Raw genomic sequence first — 15,724 nt, 5'->3', positions numbered from 1 at the left:
CCGTCCGACAAAATAAATGAACTATAATAAGTGTTGTTGTTTTTTCCGTTCTTTCTTGTGTTCCTATGTTCTTGAGCTGGTCCTTTAATCCGAAAGTAAAAAGGAGCCAGACGTGATGCCCTGTCGACTTTAACGACAATCATCAAAACCCTATCAGTGTCTTTCATCAAAGCAGAAAAAAAGACAATGTATGCATGGAATAAAATGCCCCAGGAGTGCCCTCCAGCCTGTTAAGTTAAACAGAGTACGCGGTTTTATTATCGCTAAATGAAGTACTCCAAAGTTGGAACAGTGACAATATCAAATCGAGTGTTCCGTTTCGCACATGTAGGACTACTCACTTGCCTGAGCGCAGTGGAGGCCATTGGCCGACGGTGACTTGCACGTTCCATTTCTGGCCCGCGTCGTACTCGAAGAGAGACGTCGGCGTTTCACGACGCTCGTCCCTCCACCCTTCTTGCCGATCGACTTGCCTAGCCGAGCGTATAGAATCACCCACAACAGGGCTACGCATCCAAACGCCAAGGAAATGGCCATCACCCACACCTCGTCCATGTCTACCACCTCCTCCAACACGTCCTCGGTGGACATTTTCCACGGACGACAACTAGCCCGAACGGGTATCCGGTTCCAGACACGGGACGTCGGTTCTCGTTCAAAAGCAGCCTTCAAGAGATGCCCCGAAGATGCCAGTAGTAAGCGGCCAGTGCAGCTGAAAGCAGCCTACACTGGTTTTGATGCAACGACGATTCCGCCCCTTTCTCTTCAAAGGACGCGACCAAAACAGAGCGAGGTATAAAAGGAGGTCCCGTTCGGAGACAGGTGACTTCGGCTATACTTGACCAGTCTCGAAGCCCAACAAACACAACACACGAACGACAACCGTCAACAGGAAGAGGTGCAGCTCGACATCGCTGGCGTTATAGTACGTCCCGCATTTCGACGGCTGCTCTGTACGACAAGTTCTCACCGAACACAACGAACACACACACACACACCGCTGTCAAAAACGCGGGCGCGACTCCAGACTTGTCCCACACCGGTCTAACTTCGTCGGCCTGGCTCAGCCGCTGGATCCTCAAGACGTCGTCGTCCGCGGCGCGAGAAAGAACGACCCGACTAGCTCCTCGAACGAGTTTCTGCCGCTCGACACAGCATAAGCCAATGTCGGTCCAGTTTCGAACGACGGCTACTCCAGAAAGCGCCAAGGGACAAGGCGAACAGACTGGTACGAGTCAGGCGCGATCGCCCAGCAAGACAGCCGATGTATGTGTATGCCCAGTCACGACGACCGCCGCTGTAGAGGCGTGCGGAAGCGGGCCGTTCCTTGCGGGTGAAAGTGACACGGTAACGTAAGCCCAGCACGCGACGACGGAAACCAGACGTGCCTCGGGGCATGCCGCGGCAGCAGCTACACGACTCTCGCCTTTCGCGTTCGGTCGCCCGTCCCGTTTGTCGTTGCGGTCGCCGCAGTCGACGGTGTGTAGCGGGCTTGTTTTGGGGGCCGTGCGCCGGTTTACATTCACCCTTCTTTCCTAGCTATAAGCGTGTGCGACGTGTGTTTAGCGGGCCGAAAAAGAAAGCGTGTGCACTCTTTCTACGCAAACGGTTTTTTGCCCTACGTGTTTCCGGATGCTCAGGGGGTTTACTCTTGACGAGACGAGACGGACGGCGGGGTGTGTATCCGGCCGTTCGACCGAGACAACGCCTTTCGCAGACGCTTTGCGTGGTTTCGCACGGAGTCGAGCTGCGTACGCGGTTCCTGCCGAAAATCGTACGGGAATCTGTGTTCGCAGAGGTGGAGTGCTTTAGTGGGAAAGTTGTAGTGCGAAGGTTGACCGCTTCGCCACAAGTTTAGGTGCACAAGAAATGTGACCTCTCAACAAATTAAAAAGAAACTATTATGGCGAAATATGGGTTTTGCGCCGATGGTACTACCCACGTGAGTAGCGAGAACGTTCTAGGAAGCTCGATATTTCCTGGAACCGAATTTTATTTACTTATTACCCAAAGGTCCCATCGAGGGACATTACGTGAGGGGTGGGCATGTAAAGGGCGGAACCCATGATGATGATGATGTTAGAAAAGATGAGTCAGAGTATTCTATGGCATATCTGAAACGCCCTAGATCACTGATTGGTGCAGTTTGTCCCGGAAGTTCATATATCAACGCCTGGGGAAAATTCGATGAACATAGCGTTTTTTAGTTGGTAACTTTTTTTTTTGGGGCGAGAAAAACTTCACGTGCCATGCATAACACCACGTTTCAGAGTTGTTCTATTCTGAACATGTAGTTCAACATGGGACAGGTAGTACATAAAACAAAACATTACAAACACCATATTTTATTTCAGAGTGCTGTGATGACTGACTTGGACGCATAAACGGCTTGTGCACGAATATGTGTAATAGTCATATAGATACATTTATATACAACTGTGTCGTCGCTTGTCGACAAGGCTGATGAGGCGCGAACTATCACACACGTTGCGCTTAATATGCACTATCAACATGAGCTCCGGCTTAACTCGGCACGTTATCACAATTGCCGAGAGAATGGGCAATCACACCGCTCCATAGCAAATGTCGTCATAAGCGCTCCGCTCTTGTTTTTGTTTAGGCTAGGCTGGAGAACGAGAGAGCATGGCCGATGCTGTTTTGCCTCTTCATCTTCTATCATGACTAACGTATCTAGCGCGAAGTAATGTACAAAACGCAGTGCCAATAGATAATAATGCAAGCACAGTTTCAACTTGCCTTCTCATGCTGACTCATGTGTCACGGACCAGCCACGCTATCAAGTCAGTAAGCGGCGATCGACGAGACACAGCACGCATGCGTACATTCCCGGCATTCTCTACTAAGGCGTCGAGGGCATCCTGTTATCGGCGGACACACTCGGTAGTGACGCGCTGTTCTCTTCAGCGAGGTAACTGAACCGCTAGGGCCGTTCTGACGAAGGTATGTTTTAGTATAATTTGTATTCGTGGGTAGCGGCAACGCGTTATTATGCTAACAGTTTATCTGAGTGAGACTTAACCTTGCTCTTGCCTTGAGTTCTTGTTTTGCAGGAATGAGCAACACGATGACCAAAAGCCACATACGACGTTGACAAGCTGCGCATAGCAACCGTTAGGGCATTGGAGTTCCGCATGTTGAGCCGCGTATTGCCACTTGTTTTTCAAGGATCCGTAGTCTGCTGGTGGTGGCTGCAATAGACATTGCTGTCCTTCGACGCCTCCCAGAAGAGATTCCGAGAGGCTTCCGGACTCAAGGTACGAACCGTGAATCATTCTCGAACTCTGCTTCTCAGTGAAGGCCTGATGGAAAAGGTACGAGCAATTGTAGAGCTAGCAAGCGAACTGTTAGAACCTGAACTATTGGCCACCGTTCGAATATAAACACCATCCGTACCTGCAGGGCCGACAGTGTTCGAGCCCAAGAGATTGCGCGTAACGCTCGCATCATGCAGGAGTGCCTGCTGTCGGAGCTGCAGTACGTGCCGCCACCACTGCCCTCGAGTCAGTCCCAGGGACGCGGCTGTGCCTCGAGTGGTCCTGGCGGCTATGAGGGTAGACCCACACATCGCAATGTGATGAAGGCACTCGACCATCGCATATTTGCGCGAGCAAGGGTTGATGTTAGGCCACTGGTTCATCAAAGCTGGGTCGTAGAAACTGATGGCCTAAGACCTTGGTGGGGGCAGCCGCAGTCAGCGCGGATCACCAGGCAAGTACGTACGTCCTTTGACACGGCAGTACGTCGTAATTACGGGAAGCCGCTGCTACCAGTGTGGCGGGCTTAGGCACTGCCACTAGAAGCGAGCTACACTGGAACCTAAACCATCAGGAAAACCAAACACTGGCAGTGCTCATACGAGGGGGTGCGACGCTTACAGCCAACGGTGCATCTGCATGGTGAAACAGTATCTCTTCTGTGGGCCGTGTAAAGCGTATACCACAAGCTGTACCAGCGAGGTTCAATGTGAATGCACTACGCAGTAAACGTAAGAGCATTTCTTGACACATGCTCTAGCGTCACATTAAACGTGGAGGCATTGTAGTACTGCGCGGCGAACAACGTAGAGCTTGGGGCAAACACGCCGGCACAGTGCTCCCAGATCGACGACGTCCTGGGGCCATTTTCTAGGTTCACGCAGCGCAAGGAAAACATTCGCTGGCAATGCATCTATGCTGCTGACTCGATGTCGTGACAATGCAGCCAGCGAACTCGATGTGTCTACAAGCGAGCGCTCTCTGTTAACGGCATCGCACGATATATTCATTGCCGTGTCTTTCAACCATCGAATAGCTCATGGGCCTTCTTTGTGGTTCTTGAGTCCAGGTAAGGTGAGTAAGCACGCCCCTCCTTCGAATATAACCGCAAACTGAATGAAATGGCGGTAACGAACTCAGTACCATTTTCTATGAATTCAGATGACGATGCGCTTTGTCCGCAGACAAGGATATACCGAATGCAAGTGGTGCCAGTATGAGCGTAGCATGGTCAGCCGTGTACCAAGACTTGCTCAGGTGTGTGTGATCATGTTTTGTCTACCAAATCAAAGTTTATCGTTAGTGACATATGTTTGCAGGGCCGGCAGCCAGTGAGTGTTTGCACGTGTGCTCGAGCGCCGTGAGTGTGCATGCTTTCGACCGACAAGCCCGCGATGAAAGCGCTCACGGGTCCAGTCAATGGCTTCACCCCGGAGCTAGACTGCGCATGCCTCACGTGTTCTTTGCCCGCAACGATTTGAATTTGCGCGTAAGCACAGCGCTGGGGTAGGGGCTGGCCGCACTCCGCGTGGGATTTGTCACGGACATACGGCTCTATCCCTGGACATCGTGCCCTGGGCCGCAAAGGACAGCGCCGGTCGACGCGCCAGTCGACGCACTGGAATGTGTCCGGAAGAACTATCCATTCGACAGCACAGCAAGGTTCCTGCAGTCATCGGGCCTTTGCCTGACCACGTCAGCCACAGGCTTCGCTGAGCAGCAGTGACTCCTAACGCACTGTGAACTCTAGCTTCGTGCTTGATGCTACCTGTCATAAGCGTTTTGCCGGTGAGCCCTTCACGAGTAACGTCGAGTGTGTTTTACCGTGGCCGCCACTACACTCTCGTCTCCATTGTGAAACCCGTTTTTTTTTTTTTTGCGGTGAATAAAGTGCTGTCGTGTGTTGTCCATCTTCACTAATGCGAAAATGCGTCGGCGTGACCGAAAGATGGTACCAAAAATGACCGACGCCGCAAATAGTAAAAAGACACGCCAAAAAATGCTCGGAATGACGTCACATTTGTCAGGGAGGTTGCTTTAAACGAAGTAAATTGATGGTTTTAAAAAGAGCAATTGGTTCGTTTCGGTCTTGGTGGGAAACGAACCCGGGCCTCCGGTGTGCGAGACGAGCACGCTTACCCGACGCCACGGCAGCTCCACGGTTCTGCCGTACTAAAGGTGTGCCTAGTGCGTGCGTTATTGCACATGTCACGTAGCAGCCATCTCGCTGACTAAAGGTGTGGTCCAGTGCGCGCGTCAATGGGCACACGACGGCGCAGACAATGCGGAGGAGGTGGCGCCACGTCATCAGTGTATAAAATGAGCGCGTTCACGACGTTCCGATGTCTACTAACGGTATAGTTTCGCATTCCCACACGTAAGCAGTCTTAAGCGTATCTACCGACTTCTCGCACGATGGTTCTTGGCTGAAGTTGCGGCTCAATCAAATTTAATCGAAATATGGCAGCTGCATGTATTCAAAGTACGATAAGGGGCGATGGAGAAAATGTCCATGCACCTGTCCTGCGCGGTCTTTCTCAGTGTTCCTCTCGCAGGTTACAATCGTCAAACTTAAAAGAATATTCCTAAAAAGAACCTTTCAAGATTTACGTTTTACAACCTTTACAGGAGGCTGTGCCACAGTTGACATAGTTTGGATTCACGCCGCCGCCCTGTAGCCACCGAAAATTTCGGAGCTTAAATCCACCTACCTTCAAGGCAGCATGGTTACCTACCTCGGCCTTAGCTAAATATCTAGTAACTCACATTAATACAGTAATAACTGCAGCACGACAGAGACGACCACACAGTTTTCTAGTGGTAGCCGGTACCAACGTTGTCGTTTTCCAGCGCTTTCCCTGTGCGGTCGTCTGTTCACTGCTCAGTGATCCCGAATGGATCAGCGCATGCCTATGACACATTCTCGTGTCATAGGACGTACAGCTTCCCGTTCAAATCTAGCGGATAAGGTGACGTACTGAGCAGAAACATTCAAGAACAAAAAACGTTTTCAAGCCATCACGATTACAACATGGAGCGCGACTAGACGATACATACACACACGGCACTTCTGTGTTCTTTCAATGTATTCGTCCAGTAACGCTGCACATTGTAATCGTGAATCTGAAACACCTAGCCGGCCACCATGCATTAGTCAAATAGTCACCTTGTTGAACTTGTTCTGCAGCCTCTGCTTGTCTATCTTGACCTCTTCGATGACGCCGCTCTCGCTGTGACGGCTCTCCTGTTCCTGGACGCTCGTGAAGCTGGACTTCTGCAGGAAGCAAGAAGAAACGGGTGAGGTCACTGTCAAACACCCGGCCAGCTGACAACGGGCGGAACAAAACACCCGAGCCCTTCCGAAATCCCGCGAGCTAGAACCGCAGCTGGCCGCGGGGCCGTGTGCCTGCCGGGCGAGCGTCGGTGTTCTCTCTCTCTCGAGCAGCTGTTCGCCACTTGCTGCCTGTCCGAGCGTTGGGTAGGGGGGATCCTCTCGCATGCTCGATCTGTCACTGTCAGTTGCGGACTGCGAGATGTGAGTCACGTAATTCACTCGTCCGATCTTATTAAACGCAAAGTGTGACGCAATCGCTGCTCTGGAACCTTGCTCGTTGTATTTGACAAAACATCAAACAGCGGGAAGGGCTATCGATGAGTTCCTCCTAAGGCGCGAGTGGCGATGGTTAACACTTCTAGGGCGAGATCTGTATATAGTACACAAATACCCAACAAAGATGGAGGGGGCGGAAAACGGGCGGAGTGTTAGCGCCATGGCATTGCACATCGCACGCGTAATACGGAACATGCTGGTTCGGCTCGCACCTGCGCCCAGTTGTGTTTTCACCCACTTTCATTTTCGTTTTCTTTGTCACTCTTATATTTCAACTAAAAAGAACAGAAGTGCGCGCCACTGGGCTAGTTGGTTCCTCACTGCTTGTGCCATGATTAAAAGAAGAGTGAATTTTCCTTTTGCTTCCACTGGCTTCGTCGTCTGTTGGCATCGTGCGGTTATGATTAACACAAGACAGTTTTCCTGCTCGGTAGTTACCTATTTTTTTGTCAGCTAGTGGAAGTAGCGGACTCATTGTGACATCATAGCTGGCCAACGTGATGCATGGTGTATTGTGCCCGCAACTTATCGATTGCAACCGCAGCAGTCGACATCAAAGCGGCTTTGGATTTTCAGGTTGACCTTGCGCATTTCATACCATCCAGACCAGCGCGTCGCAAACGGAACGTTCCCGCCCCGTGTTCGCGGTCGAGGCTTGCCTCGTCGGGCTAGAGCGCAACTACTGAAGCTAAGGGTTGGCTGTGTGAACGCGCGCGAAGCTTTATACAGACAAGGACGTGTGGCCAGTCCATCGTGTACGTCTTGCGGTTGCTGCGAGACATTTCAGCACCTGATATTGGAGTGCCCCGCTTTCAGAGCGCAGCGCATGTCGCTAGTGAGGGACTATCATCTCCTTGGTCTGCGTGTGCGACACTAGACGAATGTTTGAACCCCAGTTGTGGTGCGTCTCGACGCGATCAAGCTCATCGCGCTCTCCTTACTTTTCTGCAACTAACTTATGTTCACGTTTGTAACTTAGAGACTTTTGCAGTATGTGACTGTGTGTTCTACTTTATTTTTTCAGATTTGTCATCTTGCTCTTTCTTTCCTCTCCTTCTTCCTATCTTCCATTTCTGTGTTTCTGTCTCCTCCTTTCTAAAGAATAGGCAGGCGTTGTGCCCCTTCCGGTGGCAGTTGCCAGCCTGCTCCTCGCTTTCCCTCCCCTGTCTAGTGTATATGTTTTCAACTCAATAATTAATAATAATTTCATCTTGTCCTGATTCAGGCTATGATGTATATCTACGGGACTGCGTCATGTTCGGAATCCAGGGTGACTCCACATTACGTTTGCACATAACTTCACTAGCTGTAACAGGTGTTCTGATTAGGTTTAGTTTTCCTGTTCGCGTTTGAATTTCTGATATCGGCGAAGGTAACATGTTTTTCACACAGGGCTTTGAAGTATTTGAAGTATTTGAAGCAGCATACTGCGTAGGTAGTACGAACTGCGCAGTTTCCTCGCACAGTTGATTGTAACGCTTTAGTTTTTCGTGATGATATAATAAACTTCTCTCAACAGGTACAATTCGGTGAAAACAATTTAAATCCTCGTCAAGCATTTTTTCATACTCTAGAAACAAGCGTACACTGATGCTTATCATCTGTCCCGTAGTGCAGTACCCTAGTTTAGAGGGCGTAGCAAAAATTGCTTGGCGAGACGTTTGCTTAAAAATAAATTTAACGACTAACACCTATCGATCTATTGCATCGTTTGGGGCGCAGTCTAAAGGCCCCAGACATCTCCTGGAACACAGATAATAAAGACAGGGTACACTGCCTTCAAGTATTCGATTTTAAGCATTTACGGCATGACGCCACATTACACGCTGCAAAATATTAGGTGCTGCAGATCAGAAACTAAAAGGAAAAAAAAAATCGGTACATTGGCGAAGTCGGCGTTGCTGTGGCTGATAGGCGATTTCACACGCACAATTTTAAGAAGACGCAATCGATTTTGTACTTACTGTACCACCACCACCACCACCTCACTACGACCTGCTCTGCGCATAAAAGCAACTCTTTCGCCTCTGTTTGCTACTAACGTAGGTGGTCTGCACGACTTGGTATACTAAACGCAACGACTGATAAATAGAAGAGATTTGTGAAGCAACGGAAGGCAACTTGCAAGCGCTAGGGACAGCTACTACATTTGAATAATAGACAAAATTAGCTAATTTTTCGGCGATAGCAGTGTGTTTTCGTGTGGTGAACAATCGAAGCAACGGCACCCCTCTGTGAACCAGATAACAGTCGTGGTGCAACAGCAACTGTGGGGATGTCAAACTCTCCTACACCTATATAACACACACACACACACACACACACACACCACACACACACACACACACAACACACACACCACACACACACACACACACACACACAACAACGCGTGTGTCCCGAAGTAAGATAGTCTTGCAAATTGAAGTGGCACCCAAGATAGTCACAAGCAGTGGTAGCGTACAACAGTAATAGCAATAAATTGAAATACAACATGGCAGAATGCATGAACACAAGCTAGTATTAAATACAATGCATTAAGAATACGCCAGCTGTTCTATCAAACACACATCCAAAATGAACAGACTGAAGTGTACACAGCTTTATTTCAAGTGGTATTGAGCCGGTACCAGATAGTACCTTTGATAACGGTTATATACATCTCGCACCAATGCGTTTATGTATGGCAAGTCATGATAAAAGGGGGCTCCGAGTGTTACATAGGTTATGGGTGAAGGGAGTGAACTTACTAGAGACTTTATGTCAATCGGCACGATGTCTTCGGCAAAGCGGTGGTTGAACACTTCGTGTTTGTTATTCAGGGGGGAGATGTAGCTGTGCTTCTAGCGGGGAGAAACCAAAAAAGGGAGGCAAGAAAAAAAAAAAGAACAAGCGCCGGGAACATAAATGTCAAAGAAGCGAAGGGACGTGCGGCAGCCCATGCAAGTGCATTGAGTGCACAGCAGGCCTTGAGCACGTACAATCAGCGTTATCATCAAGCGCAAATCAAAACAAAAACAAAGGGATAGTGCAATCAGGGTCAACGACAATGAGGCGCAACAAAGCAAGAGAAAACGAGGCTACGGTTTGTGGCATAAACTGCCCTATATACAACGTGCCGAGACGTTACCCGAGGCAGCGACTACGCGTAACAAAGCGTAAGAAAAAAAAAAATTAGACCGCGACTAACTGGGCGAAACGAACTAGCCTTTTTCTAACGAAAAACGTGCTTCTTGGAAACTAGTGATGACTAGGGGCTGTGCCGGCTGGTAATATGCAAAAAAAAGTAATAATAAAGAATTTAGGAGTGAGAACTAGTTCCCGATTGGTCGGAGAAACTGCGTTGTGGTCAATTACGATAGTCGAAAAAGATTAAGGTAATGCACAGGAACTACTGTCGCGATACAGGAAAGGCCGTAGGTAAAGGACTCCAGGAAGCTTCTGATCACCGACGGATCTTTAACAAGCACTTAGTTTGCGTAATACGGGCGTTTTTCTGTATTGTGTCCCCATTTTGCAAAGCGCGGACGTGAGGCACAGCCCCAACTTTGCTCCGAGTAGCAGAACTGCTATAGAACCGCTGAGTCGCCGTGGTGGGTTCAGATAATGCGAGAGCTTTAGGCTTCGAACCAACTTGCCAGTTACAACTGAGGGGCTGAAAGCGAGATGCGAGGTTAACTAAAGCTTAGCTGTCGTTAGTAAACACCGACACATGGCATGAAAGGTTATGAAAAAGCAATTTTAACTGTTACATCGCAGAGGGCAAGTGCTGAAAACAGGCTGCTGAACATCGTCTTTTTCACAAGTATACCTACTTAAGATTCATAAATAAAAAGGATATTTTAACCGGAAAATACCTTGGCGTTCACTGATAAAGCGCAACTTCCGCTATGCTAATAAATAATTTTAGCCAAAATAGTCACGTGTATGTCTGCATTGTCTTGCGTGTATGTGAACCTTGTATCGTAGAGCTGCGCGAACCCTTAATGTCTATTTGAAAGTCAGGTATATTGAAGAAAAAAAAAGAAAAAAAAACTACTGACAGATAAAAAAGCTAAGAGCATTTCTTTGACCTTTTCACCACCCAGTTTCTGGGCCTTACAGCTACTATTACCAATTTGTGCTAGTATTGTAGAGGACAAGTCATATTAGCCAGTGTCGCATATGTTTACTGCACATTTTCTGACAATATTAGCACTGTACGGAAAGGTGACAAGTACTTTTCAGGCATGGAAAGCAGAGGCAGTAAAAAGAATAAGTAGACATATAAAAATACACAAAAAAAAAATGGACAAGGATGTGCGCACGTGCAAACAAGACGAGTCCATACCCGACGACCTCACATGTATCTGTACAGGAATTACACATTTGTCTTCACAAAACAGTTCGCTGGCAATCTTGTTAAGGTGGGTGGGGAAGGCGATTTAAAAAAAAAGTTTTTTAACCAAGCGTGCCAAACAAGGAGCGTTAAATTATGCATGCGGTACTTACCAAGGACTCGAAGTCGATGCCAGTGCTAATCACCTCACGTGATGGCGACAGTATTCCATTCTCCTTGATTGTCCGTTCGTACTGACATTTCTACGGGGAGGTCCGCATGCCACAAAAAAACGCACACGTTTCATGCCAAAACAAAACCAATGCACACAAAACACACAACAATAAGTGAACCAAAGGTGTCAATGCATAAACCGATGGGCGCTGTCACTTCATGCGAAAGTGCAGTTGCACGCGGGCAAGCTTCCGTCCATCACAATACATATCGTGAAAACCTCTTCTATACTTTTGCACCAAGAAACTGACCATAGACTCTAAATAATGATACTTATTTGGTTTGCGATTAGGTTTGAAGCTAATTAATTAAGGTTGGCCGAGCCATCGGAGCACGCGATACTTCTCAATGTGTTGAGCAAATGACTGCATAAATCTGCAGTAAATACACCGTGTTAATAGCTGCGATATCGCGTCATCGTCTATGAACTTACAAGCGTGTCAGAACCTTGCCCAAGGTTACAATACGTCTTCAAGACAAGTTTACACGCTCATCAAAAACAATAGATCAGTTAACTCTGTCCCCTGCTAATGCTGAACTATCGCATTTAACAACAGATAGGTGGCGGAAATAGGGTAACGAACCCTTCGACTTGATTTTATCCCGATAAGCCAACGTAGCTTAGCTTTCGTTGAATATTGGAAGTCATTCATGCGATGCATTGGGGGATGCAGGTGAAACGAGCGATTTGGAATCAGTGTGCATACAGTAGCATGCACAACCAACGTGTCAAACAAAACGCAGCACAACATCATGCAATTTAGACCCCATCCATTTTGTCGTGTGCACGGGGAATAATGTAAAACAATTGTGCAAGTACCTCAGTAACAGGATTTTAAAGCATTTTAGGGAGTGGTCAGGTCATACGTTTTGGTAACTACGTGGTGGCGGCTTATTGGTACGCTGCACGCCAAAGTGATGGGCGACAATTTAGGTTTACGGTACTTTTCAAGCACGTCGAAACTCTTGATTTCATGCTGACGTCAGCATTTCAGAAGTTTGCCGTCGCTGCGGAGACAGGAAATAGCTGATACAGCAAAGTTAAGCCAACGAAGGCTCACATCACTAATAAGCACCTTTTCTGAACAATTTCGTAATCGCTTAACTTCACAAAGGATCCTTCATTCCAGGCCTACGATATCATTACTCGGCTGGTATTACAGTGATCGTAAGTAGTCTGAACGTTACGACACAACACTCGGTTTCATTGTGAGACAACGAGGTCGTACCAGAGACTTGATGTCAATTCCGGTCACGGCGATCTCTCTGAAGGCTTCCGCGTCCACAGTGTCTTTTCCGGACGATATGTAAACGTCCTTCTGCGTGCGGTACGGCAGTTGATGACGCGTATCAATAGCCGGGAAAAAGAACACTCAGCATCAGGCACGGAAGCTACAGAGTTCAGCTAGAGCAACAACTGTCCTCTGTAGCGACACCAACGACTCTCCTGTGTGTGCTTCCTTAGCAAGTTCAACACTAGAATCGTGCAACGCATGTGTTACCAGTCGCATTATTTATGAGCACTGCCTCCGTAGTGCTTCGTGTTCTTATCCTAGGTGTACAATTAACGCGTCAACGTGTAATTGCCTACAATATATGTCTACGCATGCGCAGCGTGAAGCGTACTGGCGAACCCTCAACTTCCATAGACTCTGCTTCCACTGTGTGACAATGTCAAGGAATAATTGTACCTAGGACACGACACAATATTAATTTATATGTTCTTTGCTATTGGAGAAGTGCAAGTGATCACGACTTCGTGCGGGGAAGTATTAAGGTAATGACAAAAAGCGTGCTAGAATTTAAATAAGCACCGAGAACTGTTTAGATGATGTTAACACCGAAATATTAAGAGACCCTGTTCCTAACTTGCAAAGTTCACTTCTTGGCGCAGCACATTTGCCCCGCTAATGGCGGCGTCAGCCATTGTTCAGATGAAGACGAAGTGCTTGCAGCACATGTTGGGGCTTGTTTCTTACGCATGGTTTGATCACGAGATCCACGTCTACATCGTCCCATGTCATAATGCAAGCAAACTGTGCTTACACTTCGTGTTGCAAATTAAAAAAAAAAAAATGTACGTCGCCATTAATTCGATAAATTGCCTAGCAGGAAAGCTAGCTTTACAATTATGGAAAAGGTCTAGTGCAAAAGGACTGAAAAAATTCCGACGTCCATGCGTTCAAATCACGAGCAGGTATGCATAAAGAATTCGTGGCACAATACAAGAAAAAAATAGGCAAATTACAGAGGTTTACAGGTACAATTAGAACGTCATGGGTGAATTTAGCGCGGAAATAACAAAATACAATATAAAACAAAGAAATAAAAATCGTGCTTACCAGCTTCGATACTGACACGGGGCATTCGATTTCGGGTCGGTAATAATCGTCGTCTGTGCCATTAGTAAGCTGTTAGAAACAAAAGGTCAAACAGTATAAGCATGCGTCAGTGCATTCATTTTTTTCCGTTATTCCAAATGACACATGACTAACTACTGTGGCTTATGAAGGTTACGAAGAGATGATAAGCGGAACACGTTGTCACGTGTTTCTCTCGCGGGTTCTGTTAAGAGAAAGCTTTGCGCGCTGGGCCTAACCGTATTTTCATATTCAAACGCATACGTGAGACGCGGAATTGTTCCCACCAGACAAGCGTTCAAGCAATTTGAATGACATTTGTAGCATTTCACTTGTTGTTGTGACTGTTAGGAGCAGCTTTTTTTAAAGGTTAGGGCTACAAGCATTCTTTGCGAATCGCAGAAAATCATTCAATATAAAAAGAGAGAAGAACAAGTTAGCACTTCGAAACAAGAATGCTTATCGTAATTATATAAAGTTAATGCATTACAGCGTCTAAAGCCGACGAAGTGCAATATCTGCGAGTTCGTGCAATATTGTCGCTCTGTAAACATAGGTTTAACAAAAGCCGTATTGCAAAATTATTGTTATAACTTATAGTAAACGATAACGTGTTGATTTTATCCGTTGTAGAGGTCCTAAAGCATGCACTATGCATAATTGTGATATATGTGTTCCTTGAGGAGTTATGGAGCTGTATACTTGTAGATTAACTAAATTTTTTCCCCGATTCTGAGTCAATTTTGACGCAATTCGTGCGCCCACAAAAAATAAAGGGGGGGGGGGGAGGAAAAAAAAAGACCTGGGACCAATACTCGCGAGAATTTAGCGTTTTCTTTTAAATGCAGGAGCCTTACTGAATTCCTTGAGGGCACATGGGTCCTGGAGACAAAAAATTCACTAAACATTTAGCATTCATTTTTATTATTTTTTTCTAATCCCCATACCAGGGCGCACCTACTGGCAAAAAATTAGCTCAAAATGACACGCCATTGAGGAAGAAAACACTGTATTCGTCCAATTAAATGTTCAGTTTTGCCCGTGAAAGTGCTGAGATGGCCCATTTTGTGTCATTCGCCATTCCAAAACCATCTACCATAGCCAGGCCATCTCGGTCTTGTTTGAAAGAGCATGTTCGCCGCTTGCTTTCCTGCCAAAACAAGCCTTCAATGCTGCTTCAGAAGAAAACTACCTGGTTTTGTAGCATAAAATGCCATTTTTTTTCGCATTCTGTAATCTTTCGCATTTTTCTCAAAAAATGATTTTTCCAAGTGTAAAATTTTGGGAGCAGCACTGTGTCACTCTTACTCATTCAATCCTCTTGATTTCTTTTTTGCCAGAATGCTAGAGAGTCAGAGAGTGCACAAAAGCTATGATGTTTTAGGACACTGCAACGTTTTGAAATATTGTAGGAATCACTAATAAAAATTCACATTTGCAAAGTTGCAACTCTAATAATTTCATAACATCAGCTAAAGTACAGATATAAACACTAAACTGCACACTTGCACTCTTTGAACACTCAGGAAGATACCTGCTTAATTTTAGCTCTCTTGGTGCAGTAACTTTTTTGCAAGTCACATCCCAAATTTATAACACATATATAATTGGAACTGTTTTTTTTTGACTGACTTGGGAAAAGCTAACTGCATATTTGTAATCAGCACACAAGGTTGAATATTACCTGAAAATTTCATGTGTCTAGGTCAATAACAAAAGTTTTTTTATCCGGGACCCATGTGGTTATTGACGATAAATGACAGTATTTCTGCGTTTCACATGCACGTGAACGGGGAAGGTCATTAGCGCCAAAGCTTGCTCTTAACTTAATTACGTAGAGACATTCTCTGTTCAGTAACAGTATGTGTTCAGTGACTTGTTTACGCCACCTAAACACACAAACGCAAACAAACAAACAAACAAACAA

General features: G+C 46.7%; 1 protein-coding gene and 1 long non-coding RNA gene across 12 annotated transcripts in view; one reads left to right on the top strand and one right to left on the bottom strand.

Moving 5' to 3' along the window:
• LOC119433463 (F-actin-monooxygenase MICAL3-like) overlaps positions 1–15,724 on the bottom strand; it is a 417,931-nt gene that overhangs the window by 73,051 nt on the left and 329,156 nt on the right. For 8 of the 11 annotated variants that reach the window (XM_049658165.1, XM_037700684.2, XM_037700685.2 and 5 more), the window contains 5 exons: positions 13,780–13,848; positions 12,667–12,756; positions 11,377–11,466; positions 9,636–9,728; positions 6,442–6,549 (listed from right to left, as the gene is read on the bottom strand). In XM_049658165.1, the coding sequence (XP_049514122.1) occupies positions 6,442–6,549; positions 9,636–9,728; positions 11,377–11,466; positions 12,667–12,756; positions 13,780–13,848 (450 nt within the window). The remainder of the gene's footprint in view (positions 1–6,441; positions 6,550–9,635; positions 9,729–11,376; positions 11,467–12,666; positions 12,757–13,779; positions 13,849–15,724) is intronic. The other 3 variants (XM_037700681.2, XM_049658163.1, XM_037700683.2) reach the window with 3 other exon arrangements.
• LOC125941239 (uncharacterized) lies at positions 1,840–5,179 on the top strand. The gene is made up of 2 exons (XR_007464164.1): positions 1,840–3,275; positions 3,473–5,179. It is a non-coding gene; the product is annotated as an uncharacterized LOC125941239 (long non-coding RNA).

The sequence above is a fragment of the Dermacentor silvarum genome, chromosome 11, assembly GCF_013339745.2.
Source record: "Dermacentor silvarum isolate Dsil-2018 chromosome 11, BIME_Dsil_1.4, whole genome shotgun sequence".
Classification (NCBI taxonomy): Eukaryota; Metazoa; Arthropoda; class Arachnida; order Ixodida; family Ixodidae; genus Dermacentor; species Dermacentor silvarum.
Note: the sequence above shows the minus strand (reverse complement) of the source record. Positions and strands in the feature narration are given on the sequence as shown.